The sequence below is a fragment of the Calypte anna genome, chromosome 6, assembly GCF_003957555.1.
Source record: "Calypte anna isolate BGI_N300 chromosome 6, bCalAnn1_v1.p, whole genome shotgun sequence".
NCBI lineage: Eukaryota > Metazoa > Chordata > Aves > Apodiformes > Trochilidae > Calypte > Calypte anna.
Genome location: NC_044252.1, coordinates 23,417,535 through 23,432,226, shown reverse-complemented (window position 1 = coordinate 23,432,226; position 14,692 = coordinate 23,417,535). Strand labels below are relative to the sequence as shown.

Here is a 14,692-nt window from a genome sequence, read left to right as displayed (position 1 = left end):
TCTTCAATTTCCTCTCCAGCATATGGTACCATCCAGGGGCCACCTGGTCAGAAGGGGGAGAAGGGCTATCCTGGACCCAAAGGTAAGGCTTTTTCCATCCTTTCCCTCTCAAGCCCTGTAATTCCCAGGAAGCAGTACAGTGTCCACAGAGATACTGTGGATAGTCAAGGTCACAACCTCCCTACAGTGGAGGTGTCACCTTCAAGATCTCAAACCAAGGAGTGTCCTAACTTGGTCCTTCTTACCCTGTCCAGTCCCTGTTCATGGGACAGTCATGCTCAAGGGCAAATTTGCTCTTCTTATTCCTTCAGGTGACCCTGGACCAATGGGCCCACCAGGACGCCAAGGGCACAGGGGACCAAAAGGAGAGAAAGGAGAGAAGGGTATGAACATAAACCACCCCCCAGGAGAGCAGGGTTTGCCTGTAGGGAGTGGAGGATTCTTCAGGCACCAGCCTATCTCTGGAAACTGCTAGAAAACCCGCATTGTTCCATTTTTTTGTTTTGATTCTTTTGTCTTTTTCCCCCATATGAGCTTTTCAAATAACCCACTTTTTGTCTCTTTTCCCCAGGTGAACAAGTGTATGTTGGCAGAAGAAAAAGAAGTGTTGGGGTTTAAGGAAAGAACCAGCTCAGTTCTGCACTGGGCAGCATTTCCAGCAGCCCATAGAGAATTACCCTGAACCCTCATTGCCTTAATGCTGAAACGTCCTTACCCACCAGCAAGCCATTTAGACTCAATAGTTCAGTGTCACTGCTGGGATTTGGATGGCTTTTTTATGTGTCCAGCATGGCCCTAATGTGGGTATTTTTTTTGCTCCAGTTGCTGACAGTTGGCTTAGCTCCTCAAGGGTCCCAGGCTTATGTCTTCTGGCTGACAAGGGCTTCCTGTCTCACCCAGTCCAAGCTTCTTGTAATACTCCCAGCTATGTAAAAACCTATTTTTTTAACAGCTAGGTAGCAAAAAGAAAGAAACCAATCCCTCCTGCACCAAACGCATGATTTGTCAGAGATCAGCTTCATCTCACAAGACAAAAAGCTCTACAAGAAACACGGGGACCATGCTTAGGTCAGCACCCACTTGCAGCCTGGCCTGTGACTTGCTTTGGGAAGTGACGCCCACCCAGCTGGGCAGGCTTCCTGTGCTCCCTGCCCATCATCCCCACTCCCACCCCAGCCCCTTGGAGAGGCTGTTCCTGGGGGGCTGGGGCAGTGGGAGGGTGCAGGGCAGGCCAGCACCGTGGGGGGAGCCTAGCCTGGTGGGTGCCTTGTGATGCCCAGTTACAGCAGCACAGTGAGTCACGGCCTGCACACGGACCAAACTGAAGCACTTTTAAGCATGATTTGTTAAAAAATATTTTTGTAGGTTTTTTTCTGTTTTTTTAAAAATTGGGAAAAAAAGAATTATTTTTATGTACACAGCCCAAGTAAAGTGTGTTTTTCACCTCAAGCTTGCCTCATCAGTGTTAAATTGGGCAGTCAGTAGCAGCATCACTGCAACCCTGGGCAGACACACCTCATGGGTTGGGTGGCTGATGGTGTCTGGTTTGTTCTGTGTCACTGGTGCTGAGCTGCTTCTCAGGTGTCAGCTGTTCCCATACATTGGCAGAAGCCTCTGCTCAAAGCCACCATCTTTGTCCTTGTGGCACTACTCAGAGAGTTGGTATTTTAGTGTTGGAGGGTGGGGCTGATGGCTGAGTTGTGGGGCATCACCAAGCAGAGCCTGGCATTGTGGTGCCAGACAGCAGGTGTGCAGCCCCTCACACCATGCCTGTCACCACCTATGACACCACATCAACTTTATAATGTTCCTGGAACCACACACACACACACACACACACACACTGTGTGCTGCTTTAGTCCCAGTTATTAGCCAAAGCAGGTCAGACTTGCTTGTTTCTGGTTCAGGTTTAAACACCTGTCATCTATTTGTATTTCCAGTGTTGGCGATGTCAAGTTCTGGTGTTTTTTCCCATGTTATTGCTTAAGAACATTTGGAGCAAAGCTCTGCACAAACCAGGTCAGCTTTCAGAGCACAGCCTCTTGTAGCATTTGCCAATAAAGCCTGATTACTTCTGGTTGATTCATACTCCCCACCTGGCTCTGCCAAGAAGAGACATTTCCTTTTGATTGTCTTAAAGACAGTAACAATAACAAAATGCATTTTTGTGTCATGCTTAAAGGCAGCAGCTGTGTTTCCATGTCTGAAGCATCCCTGAACTCCTCCAGACTGCCACGTTGTGCTTGCAGGTTGTGTCATGGGGCTCAGCTGCCAAGCAGTGCTGCCTCCTTCCTTTGCCTGTACCTGAGTGGGAAGGTGGGGAGGGACCCATGGGCTGGGGGAGTGAAATCATGACACTAAGTTGAAATCTCCCTGGCAGGCTGGGCAATCACTGAAAAACAAAGTGTCCTTTTAGGTTTTGCGCAAATCAGCACTCCCCTCCAGCTTGTTACAGAGATCCACAGATTACCCAAGGTTAAGTACTTTTTACACATAGGTTATTTTAAAAAACAAATTGTCCCTGATCAGCTCACTGATCACCTTTATTTTATGTGAATTTTCCATGAACAAAAGAGAATCCATCTCAGCAAACTGTGATTTTATTGTATTTACAGCAGAATTATTACAATATTCTACACAAAGCATGAAGTTAAATCACTGTTAAAAAACAAAACAAAAGAAACCCAACCCTATTGTATGGCTGCTACTGCAAGTTCACTTTCATGAGCTGTACATACAGAGACTCTTAAGCAATTATTCATCCCTCTCATGATTTTTGGTTGCTTTCGGTAAGGCAAAAATAACTTGGTTTGTATTTAGCACAAAACATTCAATAAACTGCTAGGACAACGTGAGGTTGGAGATGCCTCAGCTTTGTACACTTCAGCACAGCCCCCCTGGCTTGGCTTTCTTACACAAAACAGGTATGAGAGTTCCACAGTACAGGTTTCAGTCCATGTCCTATTCTAGTTTCTGTTCTTTCCACCATTTCAGGATTGATACACAGTAAGAAAGAGTCTTTACTAATTGTGGAAGAGATTTCAGAAAATTAGAGCATCTTGGGGCTCAACAGCTCCCTTCTGTGGAAGCACACAAGCCTCCATTATCCATAACCCGGGTATTATGGATAACCCGTGTTGAGCATGTTCTGATTTCAGAAGTTGTCTTCTTTCTCTGGCACCACTGACTGCCCTCGTGTGAGGCGTGCAGAAGTAGCTACAGAAATGAAGTATGAGGACTGACTGCAAGAGAAATGGGGGGAAGAACAACTAAAAGTTTTGCAAGAAATTCAGAGAGAAATGCTTGAGTTTCTTTGTCTTTTCCTTCCCCTTTACCTGCCTGCATCTTTTGTAAGACTGAGAAACACAAGGGTGCCCTAGCTCCAGCTTGCCTGTGACAGAGGAATGCCAAAACTCTGACCTTGTTTCAGATCTCTGAAGAGGAGAGCATTAGTCAGTGAATGCGAAATGTGCATGGACACATAAATGTAAGAAAGCTTCTGAGATCCAGACTAATTGAAGTGACTGGATTGTAAACGCTAAGATAAAAGCAGAAAGTTACCTACAGAGTGTCCATCCTCAATACTCCTCTCTGCCCTTCTCTCCCATGACAAGTCACTGTCCTCAGGAATGTGTCCTGCTTCCCCCTGGCAGATTAATGCCAGAGCCGTCCTGCAGTGGAGGCAGCTGGAACTGAGCTATTTGTGCATGTAAGTCTGTTCCCAGCAATGATGAGCACTGCTGAGGTCCCAGGAGCTGCATTTCCACAGCAGCTCCAAGAATCAGGCTATCCAAAACTGGATTTAAGTACCTGAATTTATTTAAATCTTTCCTTGACCATGTCTTGCAAGACAGATACAGTTGCAGGTGAAAAATCAACTCAAAACTTCCTATGTGATATTGCTGTTTTATAAAAGACATTGTGGCATGATTACATTACATTACTGCTTTGCTTTACCCTGTCTCCATTAACGTGCTAAGTTTCCTATTTCCAAGAAATTAAAATTCCATATTATGGAGGTATAATAAAGTCCTCTGGGACAGAATAATAATTTTTTTTTAACAATGTGATTGATTAGGTATCAAAGAGCCATGAATGTAATTGTAAAAGGATATTAGCTTGAAACACTGGAAAAAGAAAAGGATTCTGCTTGGAATAAGTATCAGGATTTTAACAGCGATGTGAAAAATCACTTTGAGTGAATGCCACTGGTTGGGACAGTGTGGTACTGCCACCTCCAAAATTCAATTAAAGGTTTTCCTTTATGAGGTGGCAATAAATCAGGATCTTTCCAACTGTAAGAACAACAACCTCAATACTGTATCTTTTCAGGCTGTACTTGCTTCTCATGTAGTCAGCAGAGGGAAGAGAATGCTTGGAAAAGAAAATAATTTTGTTTGATGAGAATGAGAGCAGAATGAACGCTGGAGTATTTTCCCTTCACCAAAGTAAAATGCCAAGTTCTCCTCCAACTTAGGGTGGGCAGGGGCTGAGACTCAGCCCTGTTCCTCCCCAGCTGGTTCAGGGAGAACAAGCTGTGAGGACTGAACCTGTCAGAGGCCATGCACCGCAGGCAGGTTTTTGGGGGTTTTTTTGCAAGAATCAGTTGTAAATAGAAGAGGACAGCCAATATATTACACTGCAACTCATGCATTTAATTGCCTTTGTTAATTTTCTTGGAGATAGTATCTCCGATTTAGTAAAAAATAGAGGTGGGCAAACAGTTTTGTGGTCATCATTTGAAGGGCCCTTGGGGAAAGTAACATTGACCAAACACTCAGTAAGAAAGTACATTGTTTTGGATAAGGAAAATATCCCTAATTACCTTGGAGATGGAGCTTCTAACTTTTACTAAAGGGATGTGACACGTGAGAGCAGAGAAATCAGATTTTGTACCTCAAGAGATCTCTCCAGACTTGTATGAGAATAAATTAATTCAAACTGAATTTCCTGACACTGATCTAATACCATATACCTCTTCCATCTTCTGCAATACTTAAAACCAATTCTTTGAGTCTGTAACTGTAAGTACCCATTCTAGTTCCTCTTTTCCTCCAGAAAAATGTATTTTCATGTCTGGTATTGATCCTCAGCCCAGCTCGTATGGTTGCACCTGTGTGACAGAGAGAGCTCCCTCCACACCTGGGATCCTGACCACCTGCTGAGGCTTCAGTCACCACATCTGATCCCTCTGCATCACAGAACTTGGTTAAGTGCTCACACAATTTACAAGAGATCAGATTGCAGGGGCCTGCGTGAAAAGGATCTTCAAATAAAAGATTTAAAAGATTTCGATGGAGGTAAACAGTATGCCAATATATGTTAGCAATTTATTACTAAAACTTCCAAAAATGTAAAGAAAAGATGAACGTTTAATGTGGATGGAGATAATGCAGAAGAGGAAATGTGCCTGCCCTGTCTCCTCCCCAAGTCAAGCACTGAGGCTGCTTTATACAAAACTGGAAACAACTTCTGCTAAATACAGAGATGAAGACTATTTAATCTTATTTTTGTAACAGTCAATTTATGATGGTGGAGCTTAAAAAGTAAAAGGCCTTCAAAGACATTTTTCACCCTACTGAATAAACAATTTAAAGAACTTTGCATTTAGCAACAGATAATGTTCTAGTGATATAGTATGTGAACTTACAACAGTACACAATACACATTTATATAATGCCAGAACTTAAGGCTAGCTATTAAAGTAATTATGCTATCAAAAGTTACAAATTTTAAATTAAAACATGCATATTCCAAATTTTTTTACCGTGCTGTAAATTTTAAGTGTCTTCATTAAGAAGGTAGTGGTTCAACATCCAAGGATTTCAGCATCCAAGATTTCAACCACATCCAATTAAAGTCCTATGTTAATTTTTGAGTTCATTCACATGCATCAATACTGTTCCCATGAAATGAACATCATGTAATGGTCACCAGTCCCACACTTAATGCAAGCAAGCAAAACAAAACCTTTACAGCTGATACCCCAGAGACCAGCCAGGCAGGCCTCGAATGTCAAAACTAAATACTATTTTACAAATTGAACTCCAGCATACCAAATACAGCTTGTAATACTGTCTTGATACGAGTCAAACAGTAACCACCCATAGGAGTGCAGTGAAAGTCACCTAATACAGTTGTATTTTCCTACCAGCTATATAAGAAACATTTCTGATTTTTTTCCACTGCAGATCAGTCAGGTAAATAACTTATTGTACATCTATCAACTGGAAAAATAGAAACTGCCTATGTTAGTATGTGGTGACACAAAAGCAAAAAACGCAGCTTCATTAAAGTAGTTTGTCTATATATTTAACTTAAATCTTTCTATAAAATAAAAGGACTAAAATTAGAACAAAACAACAAACAAATCTAACATTTCTATCCAAATCAGACTTTAGCCATGGTTATTTATAAATATGACCACCCACCTCTGCTTTTCTGATGGGGCTTCCATGTACAGGCTTTGGTAAGAACAGAAAAATGGCTCTTCCCATTCCAGGTACAGTGAAGAGAAGCCACGTGCACTTTGCACACCACTTTCTAAAAAATACATTCTAAAGTTTTTCATTTTGTAGAACTAACCACCTGTAACAGTTAAGGAAAATAATAAACTGTGCATTTTAAAGTTAGCATTTCTTTCACCTTTACATATTTTAGTGCAAAATATTTTAGGGTGAGGATTTACAACAAAAATGGCAGTAGCAGCAAGAAATCTTCTGTTTTGTACAGTAACAACAATGCTAAGGAGTTTTGTTTTATAAAATGACAGAACACTATCCTGTTGCCAGGATTAGCATACCTAAGTGTTTCAGGCACTGTGTTAATTAAACTAGCACCCCATTTTGTTATGGAACTAATGGACAAATATGTAATGGAGATCAGCTCAGTTTAATTCATGCCAGAAGTTTCTTTATAAAGAGGTTGCAAAGGCTTTTGCTTTTACCAATTGTGTTTAAACATAAGGGTTTATTTTTCCCATTATTGGCATGTTCTGAGTAATTAGCTTCAGTCCTTACTGTGAAGGCACAGCTTAGCATTATAACATTCCAAACCTCTCACGGCAGTTTCGGTTGTGGAATTCTCTCATGGAGAAATCAGACACTTAAAAACACAGTAGCAGAACTAATATTTCACTGTTTAAATGTTCACATGAGAAACCAGCTGTTTTTTTTTTTGATCAGAAAGAGTATAATTAATATTTTAGGCTTAAGTCAAAACCATAGATAACATACTTTTTGAGACTGAGATAAAAACCCCAGTTACTCTTGAAACATCTGAAGGACATAACATGACCATTATACACCAACACCTTTTCTCTTTTCTTCCATTCCGAGAAGAAACTGATCATGACACTGATTGTCTCCACTGAAAACAAGAAGCCCTAGGTGCTTTGATGCACACTGCAGAATAAGTCAGGTTAGATGGGGAGTATGGAGAATCCCAAATATGAAAAAACCTACAGCAGTTCCCAGAGTTATGACCCAGTGGAGTGGAGGCTGGGGATTGGATAGAATTTGGAAATCCGGCTTTGTGTTGAAGGGTTAAGGCATTCAGATTCTCCAGTCATTTTAAAGAAAACTTCCTGTTCCTGCAGTTTTCTGGCAAATTCTTCTTCCAGCGTCTAAAACCCAAATCAGATTGTCAATAGGATTACAAGGCAAAGTACAAAACCCCATTATACTGGTGACATCCTGCTCTATGCAACATTATTACTTCACCATCAACAAAAAATCACACAGCAATTACAGAATTGCAAAAACCACAACACAGCAAGCTGAGGACATCACTGCCTGCAGGATACTCTGACCTGTGAGAATCTAGCACCTTCCATTAAAAAAAAAAAACAAAACAAAAACCAACCACAACCAAACTTCCACCACCCTCTATGTTATCTAGCATTCAATTTCTGTAGTAACCTACTGGCTTCTGGAATATATTCCTCGTAAAATCAGATTTACCTCCAGCTAAGAATATGCACAGTAGCTCTGCAAGAGGGAACACTGTTAAGTAGCTGATAATATGCAAGCTGTTTTCATAGCATGTGCTCTTTCCTAAGCTTTTGCTGAGCATTTTTTAACAGCTTTTATTACTCAGTGAACTATAGCAGCTTTGCACTTGATTCTCCTCTTCTGCAATACTTTTTGTAGTGCCTGTATTTGCTAGATCCAACTCTTGATTATTTTCTGATTCGTAAACTGCTCCTATTTACCTTTTTTCTTGGTCTCAATTTCTCTCTCCATTCCTTCAGTTCTTGGCTGTGCTCTTCATCCAGCTCTTTCAGCTTCTGTGTCTCATGCTCGACCAGTAGATGGCATTTTTCATTCTTCAAACAAGATAAAAATAATCCTTATGTAAAACTAATTCAGATTAGGCAACTCAACACTCGTACAGTGACATATGTTGTCCTAATTCTTTTTAATTAGCTTATTCCGGGTAAATAGTGACGTGAATAATTACAAGATAAAAGTCTGCATTATAAAAAGCTAATCTTTCCATCAGAACCAATTGAGATAAGAAATACTTGTAAATCCAAATATACCATTGAGTGTCATTACGGCTGCAGCTGACAGTCACTGAAAACTGTTTCTCTGCCTAATAATGCTCTTCAAGGTCACACAGAATTTCTGCTTTGCTTTCTAAAGACAGTCTGTAAACTGCATTAAAATAAATTACATTAAAAAGAGGGTAATTTTTTGGAAATATTTCAACTCTTGGTGCCAGGGGTGCCAGGGCACTGAGCCTAATAAATGGGGCATAAGAGAGAAGGGGAACGTGCTTGGAGAAGCAGCCTCAGCATCTCCTTTTTATAAAGAGGAAAAAGTTCATCAGCTTCACATTCCCCTCAGCAAGTTACACATGCAGCTGCCTAACTTCCAGAGGACTTTTGAGGTATGGCAAGAAAAGAAATAAGTATATGGCTACATCAAATCTTTGATTTTTAAGAGCAGTCTCTAAACCCCACATTCATGTCTCTAGGGTTCCAGTCCCAGCTGAAACAAGAGTATAAAAACAAAGGAACAAAATGTCAAGCACTTGGCTAGACCTGAGTGCAGCTGGGGCCAATTTTTCTTGGTAGTAGGGCTCAGAGTAGCCCTAATCTGCTCAGTTTTACTTGAGCTGAAAGTCTCACAGGATTCCCACGGTACTTGGGGATTTACTAAGGAGAATTAGTGGCACAGCCAGGAACTGTTTTTGCAGGATGTATAAAAAGTGACTAGAGCAGAACTAGCTTCAGTGGCTGCTGGAAGATTTCTCCATAGAAAGGTTATCAGCAGGTGATATTTAAGGCTTTAAAACTCCCTCGTGTCCCTGAAAGAGGGAAAATCTGATTTAGAGGAAAAGGAGATCTGGGCTCTGGCAGACCACAGTAGTTTTTACAAAACTCATACCAAAAGGGACAAAATAGAGTTCCTTATTGCATGAGAATTCCTTCTGAGTACCTGCCACAAGCTCAAGTACACAAGGCAGCCTGTGCTCTGTAAAAACCTCATTCCACCTGCTGCTACAAATGACTGGTGGAAAATGCCTGGTGCTGCCTACCTCTGTTCTGAGTAATGATATTTCAGCAAAATCAGGTTAAAAGGAAATGCTGCCTACAGAAAATAGCACAGGGAGCTTGATACATATTCTAGAAATTATCATCTGCTTCTGGGTGAAAAAAAATCCTTTACACCAATCAGTAAAATGAAGGAAAAGAAGCTTCTGGTTTGTCTGCATTTGTTATTAAACTGAGTCTTCCCACAAACTTTCATTTAACATTATCTATTTTTAACCTGCAACTGATGTAGTTCTCTGATGTTTGCTTCACACTGCAACTGAAGGTCCCGCATTTGGTTTTCATGTTTCTGATGCTGAGCCAGTCTCTCATTCTTTTGCCTCTTTTCTTCTTGAATAGCAAACTAAAATTAAAAATAAAGGATGATTTATATTGTGCCTCTACATACAACAGCTTACATGAGTAAATAAAACTACACGTAGCAAAATTAGTACATACAACATAACTGAAAAGAGTTGTTTTAAAAGATTTAAACAATAACTGTATTTTCTTTATTCTTTCTTCTTTAAAATTCTTACAAAGGAAAGCCCTCAGTTTCAGCTATTATTCTGTTTCTCTGTACCCTAATTTTTCCTTGAAACTCTGCACATTTCACTTCCAGATTCCCAAATTCACCTTCCTCTGAAGCTAAGTGACACAGCAGGGTTGCTAAAAGTGGTGGATAAGGTCAGTGTTAAACTGCTGTGGGACACTGTGTTTTCCAGATCTTGAATCCATCCAATGATCACCATGTAAAACCATGATTTTGTGCATCAGCAGAAAGCAAACCTCTATGCCTCTTCACAACATTCTTTTACACAATGAGTGTATAATTACAGTTTTAGTTTAAAAGCTCACAAAAATCAAATATTCTCAAAAATATTTCAAGGAATCACAGAAGAGCTGAGGTTGGAATGGACCTGGAAAGATCTATGCCCCCTGCTCAAAGCAGCAACAGCAGGTTGTGCAGGACTGTGTACAGCTGGGCTCTGAGAGATTCTCCAGCTCTGTGGGCAACCTGTGTTCCAGTGTCTGACCATCTCCCCACTAAAAGTGTCTTCTTATGCTTAAGTTGCATTTTCTGTGTTTCAGTTGCACTCACTGCCTCTCATCCTGTCACCAGGCACCACTGAGGAGAGTCTGGCTCCAGGTTTGCTCCCTCCCATTGGCTATTTATACAAATGGGTAAGATCCTCCCTCAGCTCCTCCAGGCTGAAGCATCCCAGGTATCCCAAGTGTCTCCTCCCACAAACAAAACCCACCTGTTCCTCAGCCAACTTCAAGGCCCTTCGCTGGACTCACTCCAGTAAATCCAGGTCTGTCTTGTACTGGGGAACCCAGGACTCTGGATGTGTCTCCCCAGTACCCAAGAGGAGGGATGATTTCTTTCGACCTCATCCAGTGCATCAACCCAGATTTGTACCATCTGTGACCTTGCTGAGAGTGCACTCTATTCCATCCTCCCATTTACATCACACTAAGCATTTACCTAAGCACATTTACACTATTAAAATTGTTTTTATTAATTACCTGCTTAATTTTTTCACGATCTTGGTCTGGAGAGGCTAATGAATTGATCCTTAAACTTTTCTTAAACATAGCCATACGAGTCTTTGCTTCACTTCGCTGGATTTTAGGCAGTCTTGCTCTTTCCTGAGTTTGCTTGTTCTTTAACTCTTCGATAAGGCGTTGATTATATCTCTGCATTTGTTCTGTTTCCTAAAATGTTAATCATATGGGAATGTACAGAGTAATTACTACATCAGAATATTAGCATCTCTTTTCATCAGTAAGAATTCTGTTTGAGTTGGCTTCTTTCAACAGAAACCAGTCCCAGCCCCAGTGATACCAACGGGGAGGACGTGGTCTTCCACTTCCTCTGGGTCATGCCTGATGAAATTCTCTAATGCTCCACTGAATAACACACATACACATTGATTTCACCAGTGGTTGTTCAATTCCTGAACTGCACATTTAAAAGTCTGTGTTATTCAAAGGGAGACACTTTTGTGGAACTGAACTTCCACTCCTGCAGTTGGGAAGGGTCAGTCTGCTGCAAAAGCTGGTGAAAGTGACAGCCATGATAGAGATAACCAAACCTCAGAGAAACAAGGGCAGGCTGCTCCTGATCCAGTCATCATATAGCCTCTCTCTTGTATGGTTTACATTTGCAAAAACTGAATTACACTGGTTAGTGTATGCTATAAAAACCAAAGTGCCTTGCAGAAAATATGTATTGTCTTCTGGTTCTAAAGGATTTAGTTGTAAAGAGACAGTTGTCACCTACTTGCCCAAAAGCTAATCCAGTTCATTCTGTTCACTAAATTTCAGGATGATTTACCAACAAGTACACTTATTTAAGCACAAGCCAGAATGATTTTCGTGTATAAGCAGAATTTGGTCTTTTTAATACAAAAAGGTTGATGTTGCCTTTGGGTTGTTCTTTTAAGAACCAAAAGGGAAAAATACAATTGCTTATATTTCAAAATACTACCAAGTTATTAAAGGAAGATAATTAAGATATTTTTACTTCAACAGACCATCTATAGCTTCAAAGCACTTGTGTGGGCAAGAAAACAGTTGCCAACAGAGATCATAATATTACTTGATAAAACCCCCAGCTAATATATACAATACACAAAAGAAAGTGTCAAAGTCAGCACTAACTTTTTCATGCCTCTTAAGCAGCTGGTGTCTCTGCATGAAGTACTGATCTTTAAGTTGCTGTTTGAGGAGCTGGTGTTTCTCTTGAAGATGTCGTTCTTCCAGCTCCCAGATTGCAGCTTCACGAGCTAGAAAAGAGCAGAAGGCTGCTTCAGGAAACACAACATGACATTATTAAATCTACCTGCTAGCTTGTGCTTACAAGTAGCCTGCAAGTGCACTTTAAAAACTATGGTATTGCAGAGCAGATGTTTTTATTAAAGTCTTAAATTAGTAATGAAGGTCTTGGATTTAATAAATTTAAGACAGACTATTGTTTTACTAAAAAAAAAACAGGCTGAAATATAACACCGATTTCTTTTTTTAAAGACAGAGTCTGATGCTGGGTACCTCTCATGAGCTGCTGTTTGTTGTTGAGGCAATCCCTTTCTATAGTGGCTAGCTCTGTCTTCTGCTGCTGAATGATTTTCTTCAGAGATGCATCCAGTTCTTGTTGCTGCTTCTGTACAAATTCCTGCTCCTGATAAAAACCAATAGAAGTAAATTAAATTGTATTCTTCTAACCGCATTACATTTTAATGAAACTCCCAGTTTTCTCAGCATTAGATACATATGAAAACAAATACATCTATGAAAATCTGAGCTAACATCATGCCTCAGCTATAGCAGCATGCATCTCTTGTGTTTTCTACATAGACAGTAGGTGAGGGTATATTTAATGCTTAAATAATACCTTCAGAAATAAGACCAAAGGCAACCAACTATCCAGCAATCTGCAATTCATTCTGTCTCTAGTCTCTCCTCAAAACAAGCTGCAGGTTCAAAGCTAGAGAAGACATGTATTTAATATAAAGTTGATCTCATCGTATCAAGGGTTAGTTACTCATGTACATAAGAAAATTAAAGTATTAGTGGTTATTTTGCTTTGGATGATTACCTAAAGCCTATTTAGTTACACAGCAGCATTTCAGATTTGTGTTTCAAACTAGAGCAGTTTATCCTGTCATCAACACAAAGCTATCAAGGCTGGGAAGTTCTGCAAGGCTGCTGTGAAGACACTCAATGGCTTTTGCAGGAACTTCATCCTGCAGGACTTGCAAGCTTGTCACACCAGAGCTGAGCAGGCTCCCTGCAAAGGGATTTGCAATCTGCCTAACACAGTCTCTGTTTCAGCAGCATCTTCCCATTACCCGGGGTGTACCACTCTGTTTCATCACACTATAAAGCAGGTGGTGGTAAGAATCTCCCCCCCATGTCCCAGGACCACAGAGTTGCCTTTCTTCTTTGCAGCTATCAAAAAACAAACAAAACCCCAAACCCAACCCCAAACAATAACAACCCTCTCCCCCCCCAAACTAAAACAAACCTATCTACAAGCATGCAAGCATGCACACACATGCTTTAATAACAGGAAATAAAAGCAGATGTTTCTACCAAGATATAAAGGTCAAAAGAAAGGCTGGTGGGAGTGACCTATCAGAGCCAAGGTGGGCAGCTGAAGCATTATGTGTTATATGTAACCAAGTGATGTTAAAGGTGGTCTGATGGCAGAGAGACGGTATGAGGCAGAAGAATGGTACTGGGCTACAGATTATCAGTGGAAGGGTCTCTGGAGCTACTTTTTTTTTTTTGCTGAGCTTACAACAACATACGGAATTAGACATTCACTTTTTGTGATGACCAGGAAGAACATGGGGGTTTATCTTCCCAGAAAGTTAATAATAGGTGAGACTTTCATGTATCCCAGTGGAGAGCAGAGTTACACTTAGACAGGAAATAGAAAACCAGAGGTGGAGTAAGTTGATGAAAAGTTCTGACAGCTGCAGACCTCCTGAGGGTAGAGAGAGAACTGGAAGGTCATGGCTGTTAAGTCAAATATACCTAATCAAACACATAGACTGATGAAAAATACTGTTTTGTTTCCCTTTCTAGATGACAAGGATATGAAAACTACAAGTTTATTATTATGAGGGTGCAGACACATAATTAACATGGTGTTTAATTTGCCAGGAATTTTTTCATTTGGAGGGAGTTGGAGGGAAAGCTGTTCTAGTGTAGTCATGGTCAAACAGCAATTATGTTTGAGCTTTTACTCCATCATTTAAATCATTGCTGCTCTTCCTCCATGGTAAATCTTCTGAAATTGCTAACCCTGTAAGATAAACCAGGCAACCTCAGAAAACACTCTGGCCTTTCCCACGCCTACTCAAGTATCACATGAAATGAAGACCCAGGGCCCTACAACAGAATATGTTCACTGATGAAAAAGGCAGACAGTGCAAGACAGTCCACTGGTTTAAAATTACCACTTGTTTTTGCCCAGTAATTACCTTGAAGTAAACTCAAGTATCTTTAAAATACATGGCTTCACTGCAAACACAGCACAGAAGTCACACATTGTTTCTCACATGTGCTGAACAAATAAGAGACTCCAGGAAAGTATTATATTGTGTATTATATATATGAGAAACTTCAGTGTCTTGCCCAGAG

General features: G+C 40.6%; 2 protein-coding genes across 3 annotated transcripts in view; one reads left to right on the top strand and one right to left on the bottom strand.

The window, feature by feature from the left end:
* COL17A1 (collagen type XVII alpha 1 chain) overlaps positions 1–618 on the top strand; it is a 34,987-nt gene extending 34,369 nt beyond the window's left edge. Inside the window, exons 54-56 of the mRNA XM_030453431.1 lie at positions 20–82; positions 312–383; positions 572–618. Of these exons, the coding sequence (XP_030309291.1) occupies positions 20–82; positions 312–383; positions 572–618 (182 nt within the window). The remainder of the gene's footprint in view (positions 1–19; positions 83–311; positions 384–571) is intronic.
* A 1,960-nt stretch (positions 619–2,578) lies between these two features.
* Positions 2,579–14,692, bottom strand: part of SLK (STE20 like kinase) — a 51,088-nt gene continuing 38,974 nt past the window's right edge. For both annotated transcript variants that reach the window (XM_030452864.1, XM_030452865.1), the window contains exons 13-18: positions 12,593–12,722; positions 12,206–12,330; positions 11,069–11,257; positions 9,777–9,902; positions 8,213–8,326; positions 2,579–7,624 (exon numbers count right to left, since the gene is read on the bottom strand). In XM_030452864.1, coding sequence (XP_030308724.1) covers positions 7,478–7,624; positions 8,213–8,326; positions 9,777–9,902; positions 11,069–11,257; positions 12,206–12,330; positions 12,593–12,722 — 831 coding nt within the window. In that variant the 3' untranslated portion in view covers positions 2,579–7,477. The remainder of the gene's footprint in view (positions 7,625–8,212; positions 8,327–9,776; positions 9,903–11,068; positions 11,258–12,205; positions 12,331–12,592; positions 12,723–14,692) is intronic.